Source organism: Lutra lutra, chromosome 4 (assembly GCF_902655055.1).
Source record: "Lutra lutra chromosome 4, mLutLut1.2, whole genome shotgun sequence".
Lineage (NCBI taxonomy): Eukaryota > Metazoa > Chordata > Mammalia > Carnivora > Mustelidae > Lutra > Lutra lutra.
In genome coordinates this window covers 45,557,678-45,578,223 of record NC_062281.1, presented here as the reverse complement: position 1 = coordinate 45,578,223, position 20,546 = coordinate 45,557,678, and the positions used below count along the sequence as shown (strand labels likewise).

At 38.4% G+C, this 20,546-nt stretch overlaps 1 protein-coding gene across 1 annotated transcript in view; it reads left to right on the top strand.

The window, feature by feature from the left end:
* Window positions 1-20,546, top strand: part of LRRC69 (leucine rich repeat containing 69) — a 108,072-nt gene that overhangs the window by 26,642 nt on the left and 60,884 nt on the right. The window contains 2 exon segments of the mRNA XM_047728133.1: window positions 11,899-12,025; window positions 15,600-15,672. Of these exon segments, the coding sequence (XP_047584089.1) occupies window positions 11,899-12,025; window positions 15,600-15,672 (200 nt within the window).

The window sequence follows — 20,546 nt, the reverse complement described above, 5'->3', positions numbered from 1 at the left end:
TTTTTTCTTTTTTCTCTACATCATTGATTTTTGCTCTACTCTTTAATATTTCTCTTCTCCTGCTGGGTTTAGGCTTTATTTGCTGTTCTTTTTCCAGATCCTTTGGGTATAAGGTTAGGTTGTGTATTTGAGAACTTTCCTTGCTCCTCAAGGAAGGCCTGTATTGCTATATTCTTCCCTCTTAGAACCACCTTTGCTGCATCCTAAAGGTATTTAACTGTCGTATTTTCTTTCTTTCTTTCTTTCTTTCTTTTTTTTTTTGAAAGATTATTTATTTACTTATTTGACAGGGATCACAAGTAGGCAGAGAGGCAGGTGGGGGTCGGGGGGAAGCAGGTTCCCTGCCAAGCAGGGAGCCCAATGAGGGGCCTGATCCCATGACCCTGGGATCATGATCTGAGCCAAAGGCAGAGGCTCAACCCACTGAGCCACCCAGACACCCCTGAACTGTTGCATTTTCATTTTCATTTGCTTCCATGTATTTTTTTAATTTCTTCTTTAATTTCCTGATGGACCCATTCATTCTTTAGTAGGATTTTTTTAACCTCCATATATTTGTGGTTCTTCCAAATTTTTTCTTGCAGTTGACTTCAAGTTTCATAGCTTTGTGGTCTGAAAATATGCATGGCATGATCCCAATCTTTCTGTACCAGCTGAAACTTGATTTGTGACTCAGTATGTGATCTATTCTGGAGAATGTTCCATGTGCACTTGAAAAGAACGTGTATTCTGCTGCTTTAGGATGAAATGCTCTGATAGATCTGTGAAGTCCATCTGGTCTAGTATGTCATTCAAAGCTCTTGTTTCCTTATTGATCTTCTGCTTAGGTGATCTATTGCAGTAAGTGAGGTGTTAAAGTCCCTTACTATTATTGTATTATTATGAATGAGTTTAAGTTTGTTATTAATTGATTTATAGATTTGGCTTCTCCCAAGTTAAAAGGATAAATATTTACAATTGTTAGATTTTCTTATTGGATAGACCTCTTTATTATGATACAGTGTCCTTCTTCATTTCTTATTACAGTCTTTGGTTTCAAATCTAGGTTGTCTGATATAAGGATGGCTACACAAACTTTCTTTTGATTTCTATTAGCATGATAAATTGTTCTCTACCCCTTCACTTTCAATCTGGAGGTGTCTTTGGGTCTAAAAGGAATCTCTTATAAGCAGCATATCATTGTGTGTTTTTTTTTTAAAGATTTTATTTATTTATTTGTCAGAGAGAGAGAGAGAGAGAGAGAGAGCGAGCACAGGCAGACAGAGAGGCAGGCAGAGTCAGAGGGAGAAGCAGGCTCCCTGCTGAGCAAGGAGCCTGATGTGGGACTTGACCCCAGGACGCTGGGATCATGACCTGAGCTGAAGGCAGCTGCTTAACCAACTGAGCCACCCAGGCGTCCTGGGTTTTGTGTTTTTATCCATTCTGCTACCCTTTGCTTTTTGATTGGAGGATCATTTAGTCCATTTACCTTCAGAGTAATTTTTGAAAGATATGAACTTAGTGCCATTGTATTACCTGTAAAGTTGTTATCTCTGTAAATTGTCCCTGTTCCTTTCCAGTCTCTTTTACTTTTGGACTCTCTTTCCACTCAAAGCATCCCCTTTAATACTTTTTGCAAGTCTAGCTTAGTATTCACAAGTTCCTTTAGTTTTTGTTCGTCTTGGAAACTCTTTATCTTTCCTTCTATTCTGAAGGACAACCCTGCTAGATAAAGTATCCTTGACAGCACATTTTTTCCCACTTACCATGTTGAATATATCATGCCAGTCCTTCTGGCCTGGCAGGTGTCTTTGGACCAGTCTGCTGCCAGACTTATGTGTCTACCCTTGTAGGTTAAGAACCTCTTGTCCCAAGCTACTTTTAGGAATTTTTCCTTATCTTTGTAATTTGCAAATTTCACAATATGTTGTGGTGTTGACCTATTTTTGTTGATTTTGAGGGGAGTTCTCTGTGCCACCTGGACTGAAACACCTGTTTCCCGAATCTGGGGTTTCTTAGCTATAATTTGTTCACATAAACCACCTTCCCCCTTTTTTGCTCTCCTTCTTCTGGGACTCCTTTAATATGGACATTATTTTGCTTTATGGAATCTCTGAGTTCTCTAAGTCTACTTTCATGATCTAATAGTTTTTTTCCCTTCTTTTCAACTTCCTTATTTTCCATAATTTTATCTACTGTATAACTGATTCACTCTTCTAATTCGTTCATTCTTGTTTTTATGGCCTCCACTTGGGACTGCATCTTGGTAATAGCATTTTTAACTTTGGTCTGATTAGATTTTAGTTCTTTTATCTCTACAGTAAGGGATTCTCTAGAGTCTTCAATGCTTTTTTTCAAGACCAGCTAGTATCCCTATAATTGTTGTTTTAAATTCTAGTTCACACATCTATTTCTATCCATATTGATTAAATCCCTGGCCATGAGTACTACCTCCTGTTCTTTGTTTTTGGGTGAATTTCTCCATCTCATTTTTTTTTCCATAAAAGAAAAGAAGAAAGAAAAAGAAACAACAACAACAACAACAATAGCAGCAGCAGTAAATCACAGATCCTGGGTGTGTTTTAGTCTGGTTGTTAAATAAACCAGGTTCCAAAATAAATAAATAAATAAATAATAAAAAATACAATAAAAGGATACAAAAAGTAGAATATATATAAATTAAACTTTAAAAAGAACAAAAAAGAATTGGAAAAAAAAAAAAAGAAATAACTGGATAAACGAAACTCCTAAAGAATAAAAGTACAAAGGTTACTAGATACTATTGTCCCTCTAGAGCTGAAGCTTTGCAGCCCTCTATGGCCAGTAAACGTGATGTGAGCAAGTTGTTTGTGCTGGTCTTCTAGGGGTGGGTCCTGTTGCCCTGAGTCTGAGGTGGATTTGTCCTAGTGGAAGTGTACCTGTAGTGTGAAGGGAGGCAGGGCTTGATGTAAGCAGCTCCAGAATCCACTAGGTGGTGCTGTTATGCTCCCTGAAGGCTTTCAGCACTGATGGACAGGATGAATATGGGGGTGCCCAGCTCTCTAGCTTGGGAGCTGAAAATGTGTGCTCCCCCACTCTTTGGTGAGCTCTTACAGAAGAGCAATCACTCATCTTCCCAGTTTCTGTCAGAACTCTGTGTTCACCCTGCCTATGTCCAAGCTTTTTTTTTTCTTCCTTAAATCTCAGGCATGTGATTGAGTTTCAAAACTCCAATTTTTAGGGACCTCTCACTGTTCCTCCCAGGGAGAGTCTCCCAATGCTTCTGCCTTTTGCTGGACCCATCCCAGGAAAGTTGTCACACAACCACAGAGCAGTTCTCAGTTTATGGCAACACAGAGCAGAAAGCTAGCACCTAGATGTGTTGTTCTTAGCTGGCTTCCACACTCCTACACTCGGGAACAGTGCCTCACTCACTAAGGCACCACTTATTCTTGTGACCCAGGGGGTCCTCAGATCACGGCGTCACACCTGGGATTCTGTGCCACTTCACTACCTGAGCACCTTTAAGCCAGGCATGTTTCCTGGTGCAGCAGACTTGTAAAAGTTCCCATTTTTCACTCCATTGCTTATAATGCTTTGTGGGAGCCTCCTTAAGCAGGCCTCCTCTTTGCTGCCATATACTCAGCTATATAAAGCCAGAATCAAATCTCTGCACCTCCTATCTCCCAAAAGGTGGTTGCTTTTCTACTTGTAGGCTTACAATATTTGTTTTCTCAGACTTCTGATGGATTTCTTGGGTGTTCAGAATGATTTGATAACTATCTAGTTGTATTCAAGGGATGAGACATCATCATTCATTTATTTTTCACTCATTGGACTGCTGTTCCCTTGCTATAATTGTGTAAGTGTCTTGAGGTAAAGATCTTACAAGTCTTATTCGCCTCTATGTATCTAGCATCTGGAACTGGTGGCTCAAAGTAGGCATACAGTGCATATTTTCGAATAAATACTGACCCACTTGCTTCCTTATAGATGATTATATGGACAGTTTAGATTGCATTTTTCATAATTTGTTTGTGGATATATTTCTAAGCATCGAAAAACCTAACCCACTTTATAGGCAAGCTTGATTACATCCTGTGAGTTCCCTTTGCTATACCATGAAATCAAGTTACAGTGTTACTTTCAAGTATCTGGGCCATGCCTTAGATTTTGTAAAACACAATGACAATATATATAACTCATAGATGAAAACTTATGACATAGTATGCAAAATAAGCACTATAGAGGTTGTGCCCTCAGAAATACTTGGAAAGCATTGATAGTGTGAGAAATCACAAGTTCGGTTCTTTGTTATTCACTTTAAAAATATATGTTGCCATATATTCATTGGAGACAATTTTCCATGAGTCTGTTATGTTTTTGTACATCTCTGCAGGCAGAGGCGCTGACTATCTTTGCTCTGAACAAAGTTTTGGGGAACATTTATATAGCAGATAGCCTTGGAAATTAGGAATTGTGTCTTCCTCTAGAGCAAAGGGCAAGCACAGTTACTGTTTATTCTAAAAGATCCAGGTTCCCTAAATTCATGGTTTCTCTTCTGTAACACAGTCCACAGCACATCCGGATATCATCTGGTTCTTTTTGCGTTGCTGGTGCAAAAATAACCATATTCTGGCCATTGTTGCTGTAGGTAATAAAATGACATTTGTCTCTTGCCCAGAGGTCTCATGCTTTATGCCAGCATGTATGAAATAGTGGCAGGTTAAATATTAGCTTGCAAATTGAATAAATTCACAGCCCTTTCAGTTCCTGACTCTTGTATTTCTTACTGTACTCACATAGATTTTGTTGAGCACTAGTTTACTAGTTTACTGTTATGAATTTCTCACTAAATTTAGGCAAAAGAAGGAAATTGACTTGATTTTCAGAAAAGATATTTCAAGTAGTCACTGCTGTAGACATGGTTCCTCAAAGATGCCCACATCCTAATCCCCACAATCTGTGAATATGTTAGGTTACATGTCACTGAGGAATCAAGGTTACAGATAGAATCAAGGTTGATAGCTAACCTTGAGATGAAGAGATTATACTGGAAATTATGGGTAGGACCCATGTAATTGTGAAGTTCTTTAGGAAAGGGTGAAAGATTTATACAATCTGAAGAGAAAACAGAGTATAAGTTTCTTTAAATATGGAAGACAGAATCAGAGTGATGTGATTTGAGACTTCACTAGTCATTGCTGGTTTTGAAGATGAAAGTGAGGGCCAGAAGTCACAGATTCACCCTCGATTCTCCAGAAAGAAACACAGCCCTGTCAACACTTTGATTTTAGGTCCGTGAATCCCATTTAATTTCAACTGACCTCCACAACTATGAGATAATAAATTTGCCTTGTTTTAAGCTACTGAATTTGTGGTAATTTGTTATAGTCCAATAGGAAACTAATATAGTCACAGACTCTGGATTAAGTCTTTCCATTAGAATGGCTACATGAATATGTTTTAACTTCACCTGTATGAAAGAATATGGCCGGGACACCTGGGTGGCTCAGTCGGTTAAGCATCTACCTTCAGCTCAGGTCATGATCCCGGGATCTTGGGATTGAGCCCTGCATTGGGCTCCCTGCTCAGTGTCATAGTGGAGGAGAGCATGGAGTCTGCTTCTCCCTCTCCCTTTGCCCCTCCATCTCCCTGCTCATGCTCTCTCTCTCATTCTCTCTCTCTCTCACACATGTGTTCTTGCTTGTTCTCTCTCTCAAATAAATAAAATCCTCAAAAAAAAAAAAGAGTAAGTCCTTTAAGAAGGTACATGATGGTCATTTTCAGTGGAAAACATGTATAAAAGCAAAAACTTTTCCATGAATTCTAGGGACATGGAATTTTTTAGTAAATATACTATATCTACTTTACATTAATTTATTAACATACATTCACACCAAATGCCAAATACCAAATGATATTTAAATATAAGCCATAACTTGCCTAAAATTTCTTATTTTTCTTGCCTTATGTTAAAGTCATTAATTTGTCAAGACTCTCATGATTCTGGGGTACCTGGTTGGCTCAGTTAGTAAAATATGAGACTCTAAATCTTGGAACTATGAATTGAAGCCCCACCTTGGGCATAGAGCTTCCTTATGGATAAAAAAAGACTCCTATGATGCCTTTTTTATACCCTTTAATATTAAATCTATGAAACTTCGAGTTGGTAATGAAATATGAATGGTAAATTCTGTCTGGGAGTAAAAGAAAAGATTCTTTTTGTATTTTGAAAGTTATGATTAGATTTCAAATCAAAGAAAAATGCAAATATTTAGGGACCAATTCTGTATCATCCATTTATTAGATTAGAAGATCAAGGAGGGTCTTTCTCTCTTATGTGTGGTTCTTCCAAGTCTGACCAATCAGACATTAGTATGATAGGAGGACCTCAGATCTTGGACTATATTTCTGACTTCAAGAAATGAGTCCCTTTGCCAAGATTTTTTTTTAACTTTAATTTTTAAAAAAAGATTTTATTTATTTGAGAGGAGAGAGAGAGTGAGAGTGTACATGCATGAGGTTGGGTCTGAAGGAGAGGGAGAAACTGAGAAGAAAGTCCAACTCAGGGGTCAATCCCAGGACTTGAGATCATGACCTGAGCCCAAGGCAGACACTTAACTGACTGAACTACCCAGGTGCCCCCTTTCTTCTTTAATTCAAGTATAATTAACATATAATGTTACATTAGTTTCACACATACAGTATAATAATTCAACTGCTCTATATATTTCTCAGTTTTCATCAATATAAGTGTACAAGATAAGTGGGGGGATGGGTGAAAATAGATAAAGGAGATTAAGAGTACACTTATCTTGATGAACCCTTTGCTGACTTCTTACAGGTTTTGATTGTGTGGGTCACAATGTTTGGATACTCTTTGAGATGCTCAAGTGCATTATCAGTGAATCATTTATTGTGTGTGTGTTTTTTTTTTAAAGATTTTATTTATTTATTTGTCAGAGAGAGAGAGATCACAAGTAGGCAGAGAGGCAGGCAGAGACAGAGGGAGAAGCAGGTTCCCTGCCGAGCAAGGAGCCCGATATGGGACTCGATCCCAGGACACTGGGATCATGACCTGAGCCGAAGGCAGCTGCTTAACCAACTGAGCCACCCAGGCGTCCCCATTTATTGTGTTTTTAAATGTCTTTACAATGGTTTGTATTACAATTTTAATGAAGTTCAGTGGTTTTTTTTTTTAAGATTTTTATTTATTTATTTGACAGATAGAGATCACAAGTAGGCAGAGAGGCAGGCAGAGAGAGGAGGAGGCAGGTTCCCTGCTGAGCAGAGAGCCCGATGTGGGGCTCGATCCCAGGACACTGGGACCATGATCTCAGCCAAAGGCAGAGGCTTTAACCCAGTGAGCCACCCACGCGCCCTGAAGTTCAGTGTTTTAAATAAAAATTAAATTGTGCTTTAATTAACATAAGATGTTTGAACATAAAGCTCAAATAAACTTTATTTTTAAAGCTCATTATTATTTATTTTATGTGAAATTATTATTTATTTCATGTGAAATAATTGTGCAAGATTATGCTGACATATTCTTAGGTTACATGGATATCAACAAAGTTCTTTAAATTCATATTATAAAATCATTTTAAAGTTGAAATTGTTAGGTAATATCACATATGTATGGGAAATTGTCAAAGCTAGAAATTTTGAATAGAAAGAATTTTATATAGAACAATAACTAAAAATAATGATGCTGGTTTTAACAGCAGTCACTTTAGTTGACTTTTCCCTGGTTTGAATGATTACATTATTTTTAGCACATTCAACCCAACATTCCTCTTTTCCATTCAGTATTTTTATTCTGACATACACTTTTCTTGTATTTTATCAATATAATTTTTCATGCAGCATACCTACTAAGACTATTTTATTCTAGTTGTTTTTTTCTACCAAGTTTTTCTTAAATTCCAGTTTGCTAACATACCTTGTAATATTAGTTTCATGTGTAGGATTTAGTGATTCATCACTTACATACAGCATCCAGTGCTCATCACAACAGGTGCCCTCCTTAATACCCATCACCCATTTAACCCATCCCCCACCCAATTTCCCCTCCAGCAACTCTTTTGTTTTCTATAGTTAAGAGTTCACTGTATGTTTTGCTTCTCTCTTTCCCCCTGTACATGTTCATCTGCTTTGTTTCTTAAATTCCACATGTAAGTGAAATCATATGGCATTTGTCTTTTTTGACTGACTTATTTTGCTTAGTGTAGTACTCTCTAGCTCCATCCATGTCATTGCAAATAGCAAGATTTCATTCTTTTTTATGGCTGACTATATTATGTTGTACATATAGTCACATCTTTAACCATTTATCAGTCAGTGGACATTTGGGCTCTTTCTATAATTTGGCTATTGTTAGTAATACTGCTATAAACATTGGGGTACATGAATCTCTTTGAATCAGTACTTGTGTACCCTTTGGATAAATACCTAGTAGTGCAATTGCTGGGTCATAGGGTAGTACTATTTTTAACTTTTTGAGGAACCTCCATACTGTTTTCCAGAGTGGCTGCACCAGTTGCATTCCCACCAAGAGTTTAAGAGGGTTCCCCTTTCTCCACACCCTTGCCAACATCTGTTGTTTCCTGTATTGCTAATTTTAGCCATTCTGACAGGTGTGAAGTAATATCTCATTGTGGTTTTGATTTGTATTTCCTTGATGGTAAGTTATGTTGAGCATCTTTTCACGTGTCTGTTAGCCATTTGTATGTCTTCTTTAGAAAAATGTCTATTCATGTATTCTGTTCATTTTTTAACTGGCTTTTTTTTGGGGGTGTTGAATTTCAGAAGTTCTTTATATATTTTGGATACTAACCCTTTATGACCTATGTCATTTGCACATATCTTCTGCCATTCCATAGGCTGCCTTTTATTTTTGCTATTTCCTTCACTGTGCAGAAACTTTTTTTTAAAAAAGATTTTATTTATTTATTTGACAGACAGAGATCACAAGTAGGCAGAGAGGCAAGCAGAGAGAGAGAGAGAGAGGAGGAAGCAGGCTCCCCGCCGAGCAGAGAGCCGGATGCGGTGCGCTCAATCCCAGGACCCTGGGATCATGACCTGAGCGGAAGGCAGAGGCTTTAACCCACTGAGCCACCCCGGTGCCCCAGAAACTTTTTATCTTGATGAAGACCCAATAGTTTATTTATTTGTGTATTTTTTTAAAGATTTTATTTATTTATTTAAGAGAGAGAATGAGAGAGAGAGAGCATGAGAAGGGGGAAGGACAGAAGAAGCAGATTCCTGCTGTGATCCTGGAGTCCAGGATCATGACCTGAGCCAAAGGCAGTTACTTAACCAACTGAGCCACCCAGGCACCTTACCAATACTTTATTTTTTTAAAAAAAGATTTATGTATTTGTTTGAGAGAGAGAGAGTGAGGGAGTATGAGAGAGTGCATGAGGAGGAGCTGAGGGAGAGGAAGAGAGAATCTCAAGTAGACTCTGCACTGTGTGGAGCCCGACATGGGGCTCAATCGCACAACCCTGAGATCATGACCTTAGCTGAAACCAAAAATTGGATGCTCAACCTACTGCACTACCTAGGCATCCCCAATAGTTTTATTTATGCTTTTGTTTCCCTTGCTTGATGATATGTATCTAGTAAGCAGTTGCTATGGCCAATGTCAAAGAGGTTACCTCTATGTGCTCTCCTCTAAGATTTTGATGGTTTCCTGTCTACATTTAGGTCTTTCACCCATTCTGAATTTGTTCTTGTGTATGCTGTAAGAAAGTATTGTTCTTTTGTGTTCTCTTGGGTATGCTGTAAGAAAGTCCATGTTCTTTTTCATGTGGCTATCCAGTTTTCCCAACACCATTCGTTGAAGACACTGCCCCCCCCCCCCCCCTGGATATTGTTTCCTGCTTTGTCAAAGATTAGTAGATCATAGAGTTGTGGGTTCACTTCTGCATTTTCTGTTCTGTTCCATTCACAAACATGTTTTTGTGCCAGTACCATACTATCTTGGTCATCACAGCTTTGTAATATACCTTGAAGTCTGGAATTGCTATGCCTCCAGTCTTGCTTTTCTTTTTCAAGATTGCTTTGGCTATTCAGGGTCTTTTGTGGTTCCATACAAATTTTTGGATTATTTATTCTAGCTCTGTGAAAAATGCTGGTCATATTTTGATGGGGATTGCCTTAAATGTGTAGGTTGCTTTGGGTAGTATAGACATTTTTACAATATTTGTTCTTCCAATGCATGAGCATGGAATGCTTTCCCATTTCTTTGTCTCATCTTCAATTTCTTTCAGAAGTGTTTTACAGGTTTTGGAATATAGATCTTTAATCTCTTTAGTTTAGCTTATTCCTAGGTATCTTAGGGTTTTTGATGCTATTGTAAATGGGACTGATTCTTGATTTCTCTTTCTGTTGCTTCATTATTGGTGTAGAGAAATGCAGCAGATTTCTGTATGTCGATTTGTACCCTGTGACTTTACTGAATTCATGTATCAGTTCTAGCAAATTTTTGGTGGAGCCTTTCTGGTTTTCTATACAGAGTGTCATGTCTTGTGCAAATAGTGACTTCTTCTTTGACTTCTTTCCTGATTTGGATGCCTTTTATTTCTCATTGTTATTTGATTGCTGAGGTTAGTACTATGTTAAATAATAATGGTAAGAATGGACATCACTATCATGTTCCCGACCTTAGGGGAAAAGCTCTCGGTTTTTCCCTGTTGAGGATGATATTAGCTATAGTTCTTTTACATATGGCCCTTATGATGTTGATGTATGTACTCTCTATCCCTACTTTGTGCAAGGTTTATATCAAGAGTGGATCCTGGGGGTGCCTGGGTGGCTCAGTGGGTTAAGCCTCTGCCTTTGGCTCAGGTCATGATCTCCGGGTCCTGGGATCAAGCCCCGCATCGGGCTCTCTGCTCAGCGGGGAGCCTGCTTCCCCCTCTCTCTGCCTGCCTCTCTGCCTACTTGTGATCTCTCTCTGTCAAATAAATAAATAAAATCTTAAAAAAACTTTAATAAAAAAAAAGAGTGGATCCTGTACTTTGTCTATGCTTTTTCTGTATCTATTAAGATCATATGGTTCTTATCCATTCTTTTATTAATGTGATGTATCACACTGATTGATTTGCAAATATTGAACCACCCTTGAAACCCAGGAGTAAATCCCACTTGATCATGGTGAATGACTGATTCTTTGGTTACTGTTGGATTCAATTGCTAGTATTTTGTTGAGGATTTTTGCATTCATGTTCATCATGCATATTGGCCTGTAGTTCTCTTTTTTAGTGGAGTCTTTGGTTTTAAGATCAAGGTAATGTTGGCCTCATAGAATATATGTGGAAGTTTCCTTTCCATTTCTATTTTTTGGAGCAGTTTCAGAAGAAAAGGTAGTAACTCTTCTTCAAATGTTTGGGAGAATTGCCCTGGGAAGCCATCCTGCCCTGGACTTTTGTCAGGAGATTTTCGATTACTGATTCAATTTTGCTGCTGGTTATCAGTTTGTTCAAGTTTTCTATTTCTCCCGCTTTCAGTTTTGGTGGTTTACATATTTCTAGGACTTTTCCATTTCTTCCAGATTGCCCAATTTGTTGGCATATAATTTTTCTGTGGTGTTGGTTGTGATCTCCCCTCTCTCATTCATGATTTAATTTATTTGGGTCCTTTCTCTTTTCTTTTTGGTAAGTACTGGCTAGGGGTTTATCAATTTTATTAAGTTTTTTCAAAGAACCAGCTCTGGTTTCATGATCTGTTCTACTGTTTTTGTTGTTGCTGTTTCTGTATCATTGATTTCTACTCTAATCTTTATTATTTCTCTTCAGCTGCTGGCTTAGGAGTCACTTGTTCTTTTTTTAGATCCTCTAGGTATAAAGTTATCCACAAAAGTTCTTAATTATTTCTCCATCTCATTTGAAGGTGAATAATGCATGAGTTCATTAAATTTCTGTATGTTTACAGTTGACAGTACTAAATCTGGGAAACAACCTTTTGGAAGAAATTCCAGAAGAGGTGAAATACCTTACATCCCTGAAGAGGCTTCATTTATTTGGAAATAAGATTTGTAAATTTGCATCTGGAGTATGTGGTAAGTTAGTCAAAGAAGAGCAACATTATGGAATCAAACTTAATCTTCTTATATTGGACAAGTAAAAAAGTAAAAAAGGATATTTTACCTTTTAATCATTTTTTGTTGCAGATATTTACACAGTATTCTTGAAATTAAGGAATTTGGGGTCCTTTTTTTTCAACTGTTGTATTATCTATTTCTCTAATGTGGACCTAAGAAAATAAGTTAGTATTAGATTTTTCTAAATATAAAATCTAAAAAAGAAAACCTTCCCTTTTCAGAATCAGTGTACATTTTGACCCTTGAATCTAGAGGCCCTTTCTCTATGCCTGCAAGGAAACTGGTTGAAAATCAAATTAAGAAAAACTCTTCTTGTTCTTTACACTTTTTATTGTCTCAATGTTAAGTACAATATTCGATCAAGATGCTAAGTTTAAAATCAAAGGAGAATTTGAAAGAAAAAAATATGAGATCCAATAATTGGCTTTTTTTTTCTTTTGGTGTTTCCTTTCAACTTATAACTTCTCCATTCAATAGGATACTCTTCTTATTTAATATAGGGAGAGGGGCTTAAGGATAAAACACAAGACAAAGAGATCTAGATGATTTTTATAGCTTCATTGACCCATGTACAGTACTTTATCATTCTATGTCTTTGTCCTTATTAATAAAACTAAAGATATGTTTTGTGAACTTTTGAGACATGGGTGCTAGATATAATCACTGTCATCATCAAGCAGCATTTATTGAGGCTATCACTGCATGGGGCGCTAAATTAGGGGAATATTTGGCAAATAGCACAAATAGACTTCGTATGATCTCTTTACTTTAAAATCCTGAATCATGTATCTTGGGGAAATAGTTTTTCAAAATAAGAACTGTAGTAAACACTTAACCGATGCTTATGCATGTTATATATGCAAACCCATAGATTCAGGGTTCAATTACACTTTACATAGGAAGAAAACAGTTTACATAAGGAAAAAATTAAGGGTGTGAAACAACCACAATTTTATAAACTATACTGAGGGGACAAACTTAAAACCCGACTTACATAAACAATATTATGCAACCTATTTAACGCTGATTTAGGTTTCCATAAAGAAGTTTTTTTTCTTCTGTGCCCTTAAATAGGAGGTTTGTAAGATATATATAACCTGTGTACACTGCCCCTGGATGTCTGTAGTTGCTATTATTTCTTGGTTTTGGGCTGTTGAACTTTGAAAAGCCCATGTGAATGACAAAGAATATGTTTTATGTTGTGTCCTTATTATCCAAGAGCAGAAGTAGTTTAGTGTCAGGGAGTTGAGCGCTATCCAGCCTGTACTACATGACCCAGTCACTCTGACCAGACCAGACTGGTCCGGGGCTAGACATGTGTCCCAAGATAGGCCGATATTAGTCTTCTTCTTGGGAATTATAGGAATCTAAAACAGTGTAACTGGTCTGAGCTCATCATATGAACTAAGATAGTGGTTGCAACTGGTGTCCTGTGAGCTGAAACTGTTTCACAAATAAGTTGGTTCTCTTTTGACAGCCTTTTAAAAAATTTGAATTAGGGTACCAAATTTGCAAATCAGCTTAACTGACTGAGCCACCCAGGCATCCCTCTCAAAATTTGCAAATCAGAAGAGTTCATTAAAAACAACAACAACAACAACAAACAAACTGGATCTCCCGCTCTTCTTTGTTTTAAGAAAGAAAGACTAGGCAACACTGGAATCACATTCCTACATGATAACAATGGCCAGGGGCTGGCTGCATGGCAGCTGCCCTGTTAGATAAGGCAGGTGCTCACCAATTCCGCACACTCCTACCTGGTACACTCCCATCAGGGCCACTAGGATGTTCTGAGTTATCTTCTCAGTTCCTGTAGGCATTTTAGTTTGAGAACTGTCTACCCAGTCCGTGAACATTTAAATGCAGCAATAGTAGGATGGCTATGAATGTATGGAAAATTAGAGAAAATCTACTCAAAAGAGAAAGCCTGGGGAGTGGGGGAAAGAGAGGAGTAGGAAGAGAAAGAGAGACAGAATATAAATATGAAGTTGAGAGAAGCTGTAATGAGAAATAAAACTCTGTGCTCTTCAGAGATGCCCTGAGAATGTATCCATTAAACTCTGAGAAACTCATGTGAGAGACATAGTATTAGTCTGGAGCAGGGTGTGGGTGTCCTTGCATATCACAACTTGTTTTAGTGGTTCAGTCCAAGAAACATGAGAAGCCCAGGAGACCCAGCATGAGCATTTCTGTAACTATGAAGAGCAATCAAAGGCCTACGTATATACATACATACACAGCCAATATGTATATATGAACCTATAATCATGTAGCATTACATATCGATTACACGTATATATACACATATTTAGGTTAATAAGATCCCCCCACCCCCATGAACTAAGGGCCCAGTGTGTTGGGCGGCCGGCACAGTCATGGCCAAACCTAACAGGGAGAAGCCTGCCATGAAGATGTACCTGGAGCTGCCCTGAGTCACCGACTTAGAGTTCAAAGGGTTGGTGGCGACACCTCGGGAGATGGACCTCTAAGAGCAGACAGTGAGCCACACCATGACCTTTTCCCCTTGGCCGGCCTGCAGTAGAGCACCATCTCAGAATTCCGTGCAGGAAAGGCTTTCTGGGCCACCCCGTGTGTGACACACACTGCTGTCAGTCCGACGAGCGGGGAAGAAGGACAAGCACACAGGCCCCCAGTCCATCCGTCTGCTCTGCCTTGAGCTCTGTGCAGAGTCTGGTGGTCTAGGAGGACCTATTCCCCACGAAATGCACCAAAGAGTGCCTCAGCTCCTTTGCACCTCTGGTGAAGAAGATCCCCAAGTCCAGGTGCTAGGGCGTCTACTCGTCCCTCTTCAAGGTCACGCTGGCCCTAGCGCTGCATGGACACTTGTTCACACTGTGGGTCCCCTTCGTTCTCCTCTCCAGGGAGTTCCACCTGAGCGGCTGCAAAGAGAGTGCCGTCATGGGCCACCTGCCCGAGGTGCTGTGCAGCAGTGGGGGGGCGGCGGGAGCACAAGGGCGCGGAGCCCATCGCACAGGCACGCGCACGTGCGGAGAGACAGTGGTACGCGTGCCTGCGTGCGTGTGCGCGCACGTGCCCGGCTCGCGCGCAGGAAGTCTGCCCGCTCACGCTGCCCTGCCGCGCGCCTGCCAAGGTGCTGGTGGCTGGTCCCTCTGACCACTCTCCTTATGTGATTTTTCTGATGGATGGGTGAATGCCGCCAGTAAGGAGGACCCTTTGAATTTCATTTATTCACTCAACATTTATGGAACAGCCCTTTTGAGTTAAAACTAAAACAAAATAACCCTGAGTTCACGTGCCGCTTAGTTTCTGGTTCCAGTTTGTGGTGAGCCTGGCTGTGCTCTCTGCTCTTGGGCGCTGTGATTTAGCTTTTTAATTTGGTGACGAATTCCCTCTATTTTGTTTAAGCTAGTTTAAGAGGGTATCTGTCACCAGCGACCCCACGAGCCTTGGCCAAGGCAAGAAACCAGAAGGAAAACAACGGTATATAGAAAAGTGGCTACAAGTTATTCTCTAAGAGATAGCTAACGTGACTAAAATTATTTCCCAACAGATGGCTTACAAAATTTGATTCTGCTTAATCTGAACAACAATCAGCTCACATGGATTCCTCAAGAAGTCAGCAGGTAATTTTGTTTATAGCTAAACTTCCAGCCCCACCCTGGTCCTCTGAACCTCAGCCTCATTGTCTGGCCTCAGCTCTTGTGGGGTTTGTACCTGGCAAAGAGGCATCTGAAGGACTGAGGCAAGCCACTACTTTTAAGCAAATGGTTCTTTAAACACTTGAGGGAAATGAAAAATAGCATGACTTGGCGGTCTAAGTGTAAAAGTGGGGGTTTGAAACCTAAAAGTTCCAAAGTTGATTGCATTATTGGTTTCCTAACTCTGGGGTTCTTGGAGTTTGCTCTGATACAGAATTGGGAACATTAAATTTTATTTCGTGAAGTACTGGAAACCATTTTCAGCTTAATGGAAAAAGTCATGTAAAAGCAAAGTCTTGAAAATCAGGATAGCATTTTCATTAACCACCCCCCACACATTTTCTTATTAACAACAACAACAAAATGCTACACACCTTATCCTGCACATCTGCACAGATGGGCTGCGGTTACAGTGGCTTTCTGGAACCAGCTGAGGGCCTCGTCCTTCTGCAGGCAAAACACTCTCTTGGGTTTTTCCCCTGACAGATGGAGAGAAAACCCTACTTGGGTTTACTTGACTTTGGAGACTCTCTTTATTGCCTGTTGAATGGAAACAGATGTTTTACAACATAAGAGCATCCAGATTTTTAAAGGATACAAAACTATGAACAGTCCTTAACAAAGGGATTCGTAGAGCACCTAAAGTCTATTCCAATTCACTTGTCTATACTTCTAGCCAATATGTTTTGCTTCCCAGGGAGATTTTCACAGAGAAAGTAATGTTTTAAGTCAGAATAACTAGGAAAAATTTTAAGTGATCTAATTTCTGAAGAAGAAGACTATTTATAACAATGAAGATGCCAGTAGGTGTTTGCTTGCTCTTTCATTTATTCAGCTTCTCAGTGGGATTTGTGTATCAATGATATAATGAAGAAAAGGGAAGATCTGGCACACTGGGCCATATCTTTGTGCCGCTGGCCTTATGAGTTTGGGCAAGTAATTTAATTGCACCTTAGCTTTCTTATCTCTAAAGGAAAAAGCTTGAGTAGATGAACTTTAAAACCTTTATAGTTATAACACTATGATTTCATAATCTATTAAGCTTTGATCTGTTTGGAGTATTAAGTATAATAGTCAAAGAACTGCATAAATCTATAGTGACATTTTAGAAGATGAAATGAAAGCTTTTGCTGAAAAATGTAGGATTGCAAAATAGTTAAGTCTACACTATTTTATAGATAATTCGAGATTGTCTGTATTCTGACTGTGTCCTATATGTAAGCTGATTGGTCACCTCCTCAAGCAGGATTCCATTTCCTGACATTGGGAAAGTTTCTTCACTTTCCCATACCTTAGTGTCTTCAGCTGCAGCATGAGGACAATAATAGTGCCTATTCATAGGGTTGTTTTGACAGTTAAATATGCAAATTTGTCAAAAATATTTAAGATTGAGCCTGGGACGTAGTAAGTGCTCAGTGGATGTTAGCTTTTCTTATTATGGGTTCTTATTTTTATTCTTCATTTTGTTCCTCCCATTCATTCCTTTTTAGAGAGGAAAGAAGGACTTACTGGTGAATTTGGGGAAACCATTTCGTGTACATGGCTCAGTGTCCTCCTTTTAGTCTGCCATCAAGTAAGCAGTTTCCTTAGCAGGAAAGGCCATGACCGGGTGGGTATGTTTATTCAGGGGAGGACTGAGAGATGGGGAGACTGTTCATGTCAGCTCTATGCTGATGTGTGAATCCCTTCTTTTAAAATCCCATGTCTTATTTCTCTATTTGTTTAGAACCTGGGAGGGGGAGAGATCTGTTTGTTGGCTAAACTACGAAGTGTTGGTTAATGGACTTGGAGTCAAACCTGGACAGGTCAGAGTTTTGCCCCTAAACAACCCTGTCTCTGGCAGGACAGCACAGCCACAGAAGGAAAAGGAGAAGGTGGGCATCTTGGCGACAGAATCTCTCTGAAAGAAAGGGAGAAAAGAATGGACTAAGCCAGTGGACTCAGTTTTTTCTTCAAATTCACCACTCAGTGCAGTTACTCTTCAGCCAGCTGGAGAGGAAGTGGGCAGGGAGAAGCTGCAAGTGTGCCTCTTACAGTTTTCTCTTGGAGGAATGGAAGTTCTCCCTGCTCCTGGAAATGAAAACAATGACACATACTATTTTTTTCCTCTGCTCTTTGCTCAGCCAATGAATGATGGCTATTTACAGTAGCCTCTGAGCTCAGCTTCATGCATGGAATACTGACAAAATGAAAAACCAACTGCCATGGTAGTAATTCTGAGTAGAATCAGAGTTGTGATTATAACAGTGATTAGTGAAGAAAATTCCTTGTCCCACAGGAATTTCTCCACAGGACCTACTCCACACACTTTCGCTTTCTTTTAACACTGGGTCATCCAGTTTTGACTGTATATCTTCTCTGCAAATGACTTTGCTCCGTATTTTACCAAGAAATTTGGCTCCCTCTTTATCTTGCCTTTCCAGCCTCTTTATCTGGCCTTAAGTAGAACTTAAAGACAAAATCTACCTCTTGCCTTTTCTCTCTTGCTCCTTCATTCTCTTCTTTATAGTCAAACTTCTCTCAATCTGTCTATTGCTTTTGTTTTCTCCCTTAAAATTCTCTTTTTTCTATTCATTCTACTTAATATTATTTTTAAAGACCGTTAGTGTCCTTTGGGCAATCAAATCTAGTGGTATTTTCTCGCTGCTGAATACAAATTCCACAAAAATCACGAGTGTTCCATTCAATAAATTTTGACCAATGTACACACACCGATAAGGTATTGAACGTTTCCTTCAACCCACAAATTTCCTCATCTACACTTCCTGAATTCTTACCTCTCATAAGCAACTATTGTGATTTCTACCTCCACAAATTAGTTTTACTTGTTCTAGAACTAAATAAATTGAATCATACAGTCTGTATTCTTTTGTGTCTGTCTTTTGCTGAGCATAAATTTTTTTTTGAGAGTCACCTTATCGTTGCTTTTTTTTGTTGTTTTAGTTTGTTGTTTATTGTTGTTTGTTGTTTTTGTTTATACTCAGTAACATTTCATTGCATAAATTATGCACAAGTTATTTTCGCCTGTTCCGGGACATTTTGTTGTTGTTTTTGTTTGTTGTTTATTGTTGTTTGTTGTTTTTGTTTATACTCAGTAACATTTCATTGCGTAAATTATGCCACAAGTTATTTTTGCCTGTTCCGGGACATTTTGTTGTTGTTTTTGTTCGTTGTTTATTGTTGTTTGTTGTTTTTTGTTTATACTCAGTAACATTTCATTGCGTAAATTGTGCCACAAGTTATTTTCGCCTGTTCCGGGACATTTGGATTATTTCCCATTTGGGGCTATTATGAATTAAGATATTATAACTATTCTTGTGGAAGTCTTTTGTTGGACATATGTTTAATTTATTTTTCATTTCAATTCCTAGGAGTAGAGTTGTAGAGTCATGGAGTAGGAGTATTAGTGTACATATCAATTTATTAAGAGCTGCCTGTAGTTTTGCAAAGTGATTGTGCCATTTTACATTCTGGCAGTTTTTAAAATGTTTACTTACCATCATAGTTGGTATGAAGTCATGTCTCATGGTAGTTATAATTTGCATTTCTCTAGTGTCTAATGACAGTTGAGCACCTTTTCATGTTCTCATTCCCCATTTTTATATCTTCTTCTGTGAAGTGTTTGTATCAAGTATTTTTTCCATTGGAATAAATTTGCAGTTTTTTCTTTCTTAACATTGAGTTGTAAGTGTTCCTTATGCATTCTGGATACAAGTGCTTTGGTAAGTGCATGTATTGCAGATATCTCTTCTAGTATGTGGCTTGCCTTTTATTTTCTTAACAGTACCTTTAGATGAAAAGTTAGTTTTTAACTTTGATGAAGGCCAATTTATAAATACTTTTATTTTAAGATAAGTGCTTTCCCTGGCCTTCATAAGGAAATATTTAAGTTATCAAGATATTATCCTATATTTTCTTCTACAATGTTTATAGTTTCAGTTTTTGTATTTAGGTCTAAGATTCATCTTAAATTAATGCTTGTGCATAATGTTGGGTAATAGTCAAAGTTCATTTTTCCCCACATTATCCTATATTTTCTTCTACAAACTATAGTTTTAGTTTTTATGTATAGGTCTATGAGTCACCACAAATTAATGTCTGTGTGTGATGTGGGTAATGGTCAAAGATTATTTTGCCCTGTATGTTTATCCAGTTATTCTAGCACCAATTGTTGAAAGACTATTTTTTTAATTGAATTGCTTTGACATACCCAAAGTCAAAATACCATTCATGTGTCTCTTTGACTCTCCCTTCTATTGCATCGATCCATTTTTCTATAATTTCTCTAAATATTATTTTAATTACTGTAGCTGTATTGTAGCTTTGAAATCAGTTAATGTGAGTCCTTTGACTTTGTGTTTTTTATAATAGTTTTGGCCACACTAGGTACTTTGACTATCCATGTAAATTTTAAAATTGATTTGTCAATTTTTACACAAAGAAACTGTTAAGATTTTTATTTGGGAGAGAGCCTAAGTGATGCAGTCAGTTGAGCGTCCAACTCTTGGTTTCAGCTCAGGTCGTAATCTTAGGGTTGTGTTATTGAGCCCCGCGTGAGGCTCCGTGCTTAACACAGATTCTGCTTCAGGCTCCCTCTCCCTCTCCCCACTGTGCACACTCTCTAAAACAAATAAATCAGTCTTTAAAAACAATTTTTATTTCGGCTAAGTTGAACTGTAGATCACTTTGGGGAGAACTGGCATCTTAGCAATATTGTTTCTTTTTATATGTGGGCAAGATGTATCCCTACTTTTATTTAGAGATCTTTTAAATTTTCTTAGTCATAATTGATAGTTTTC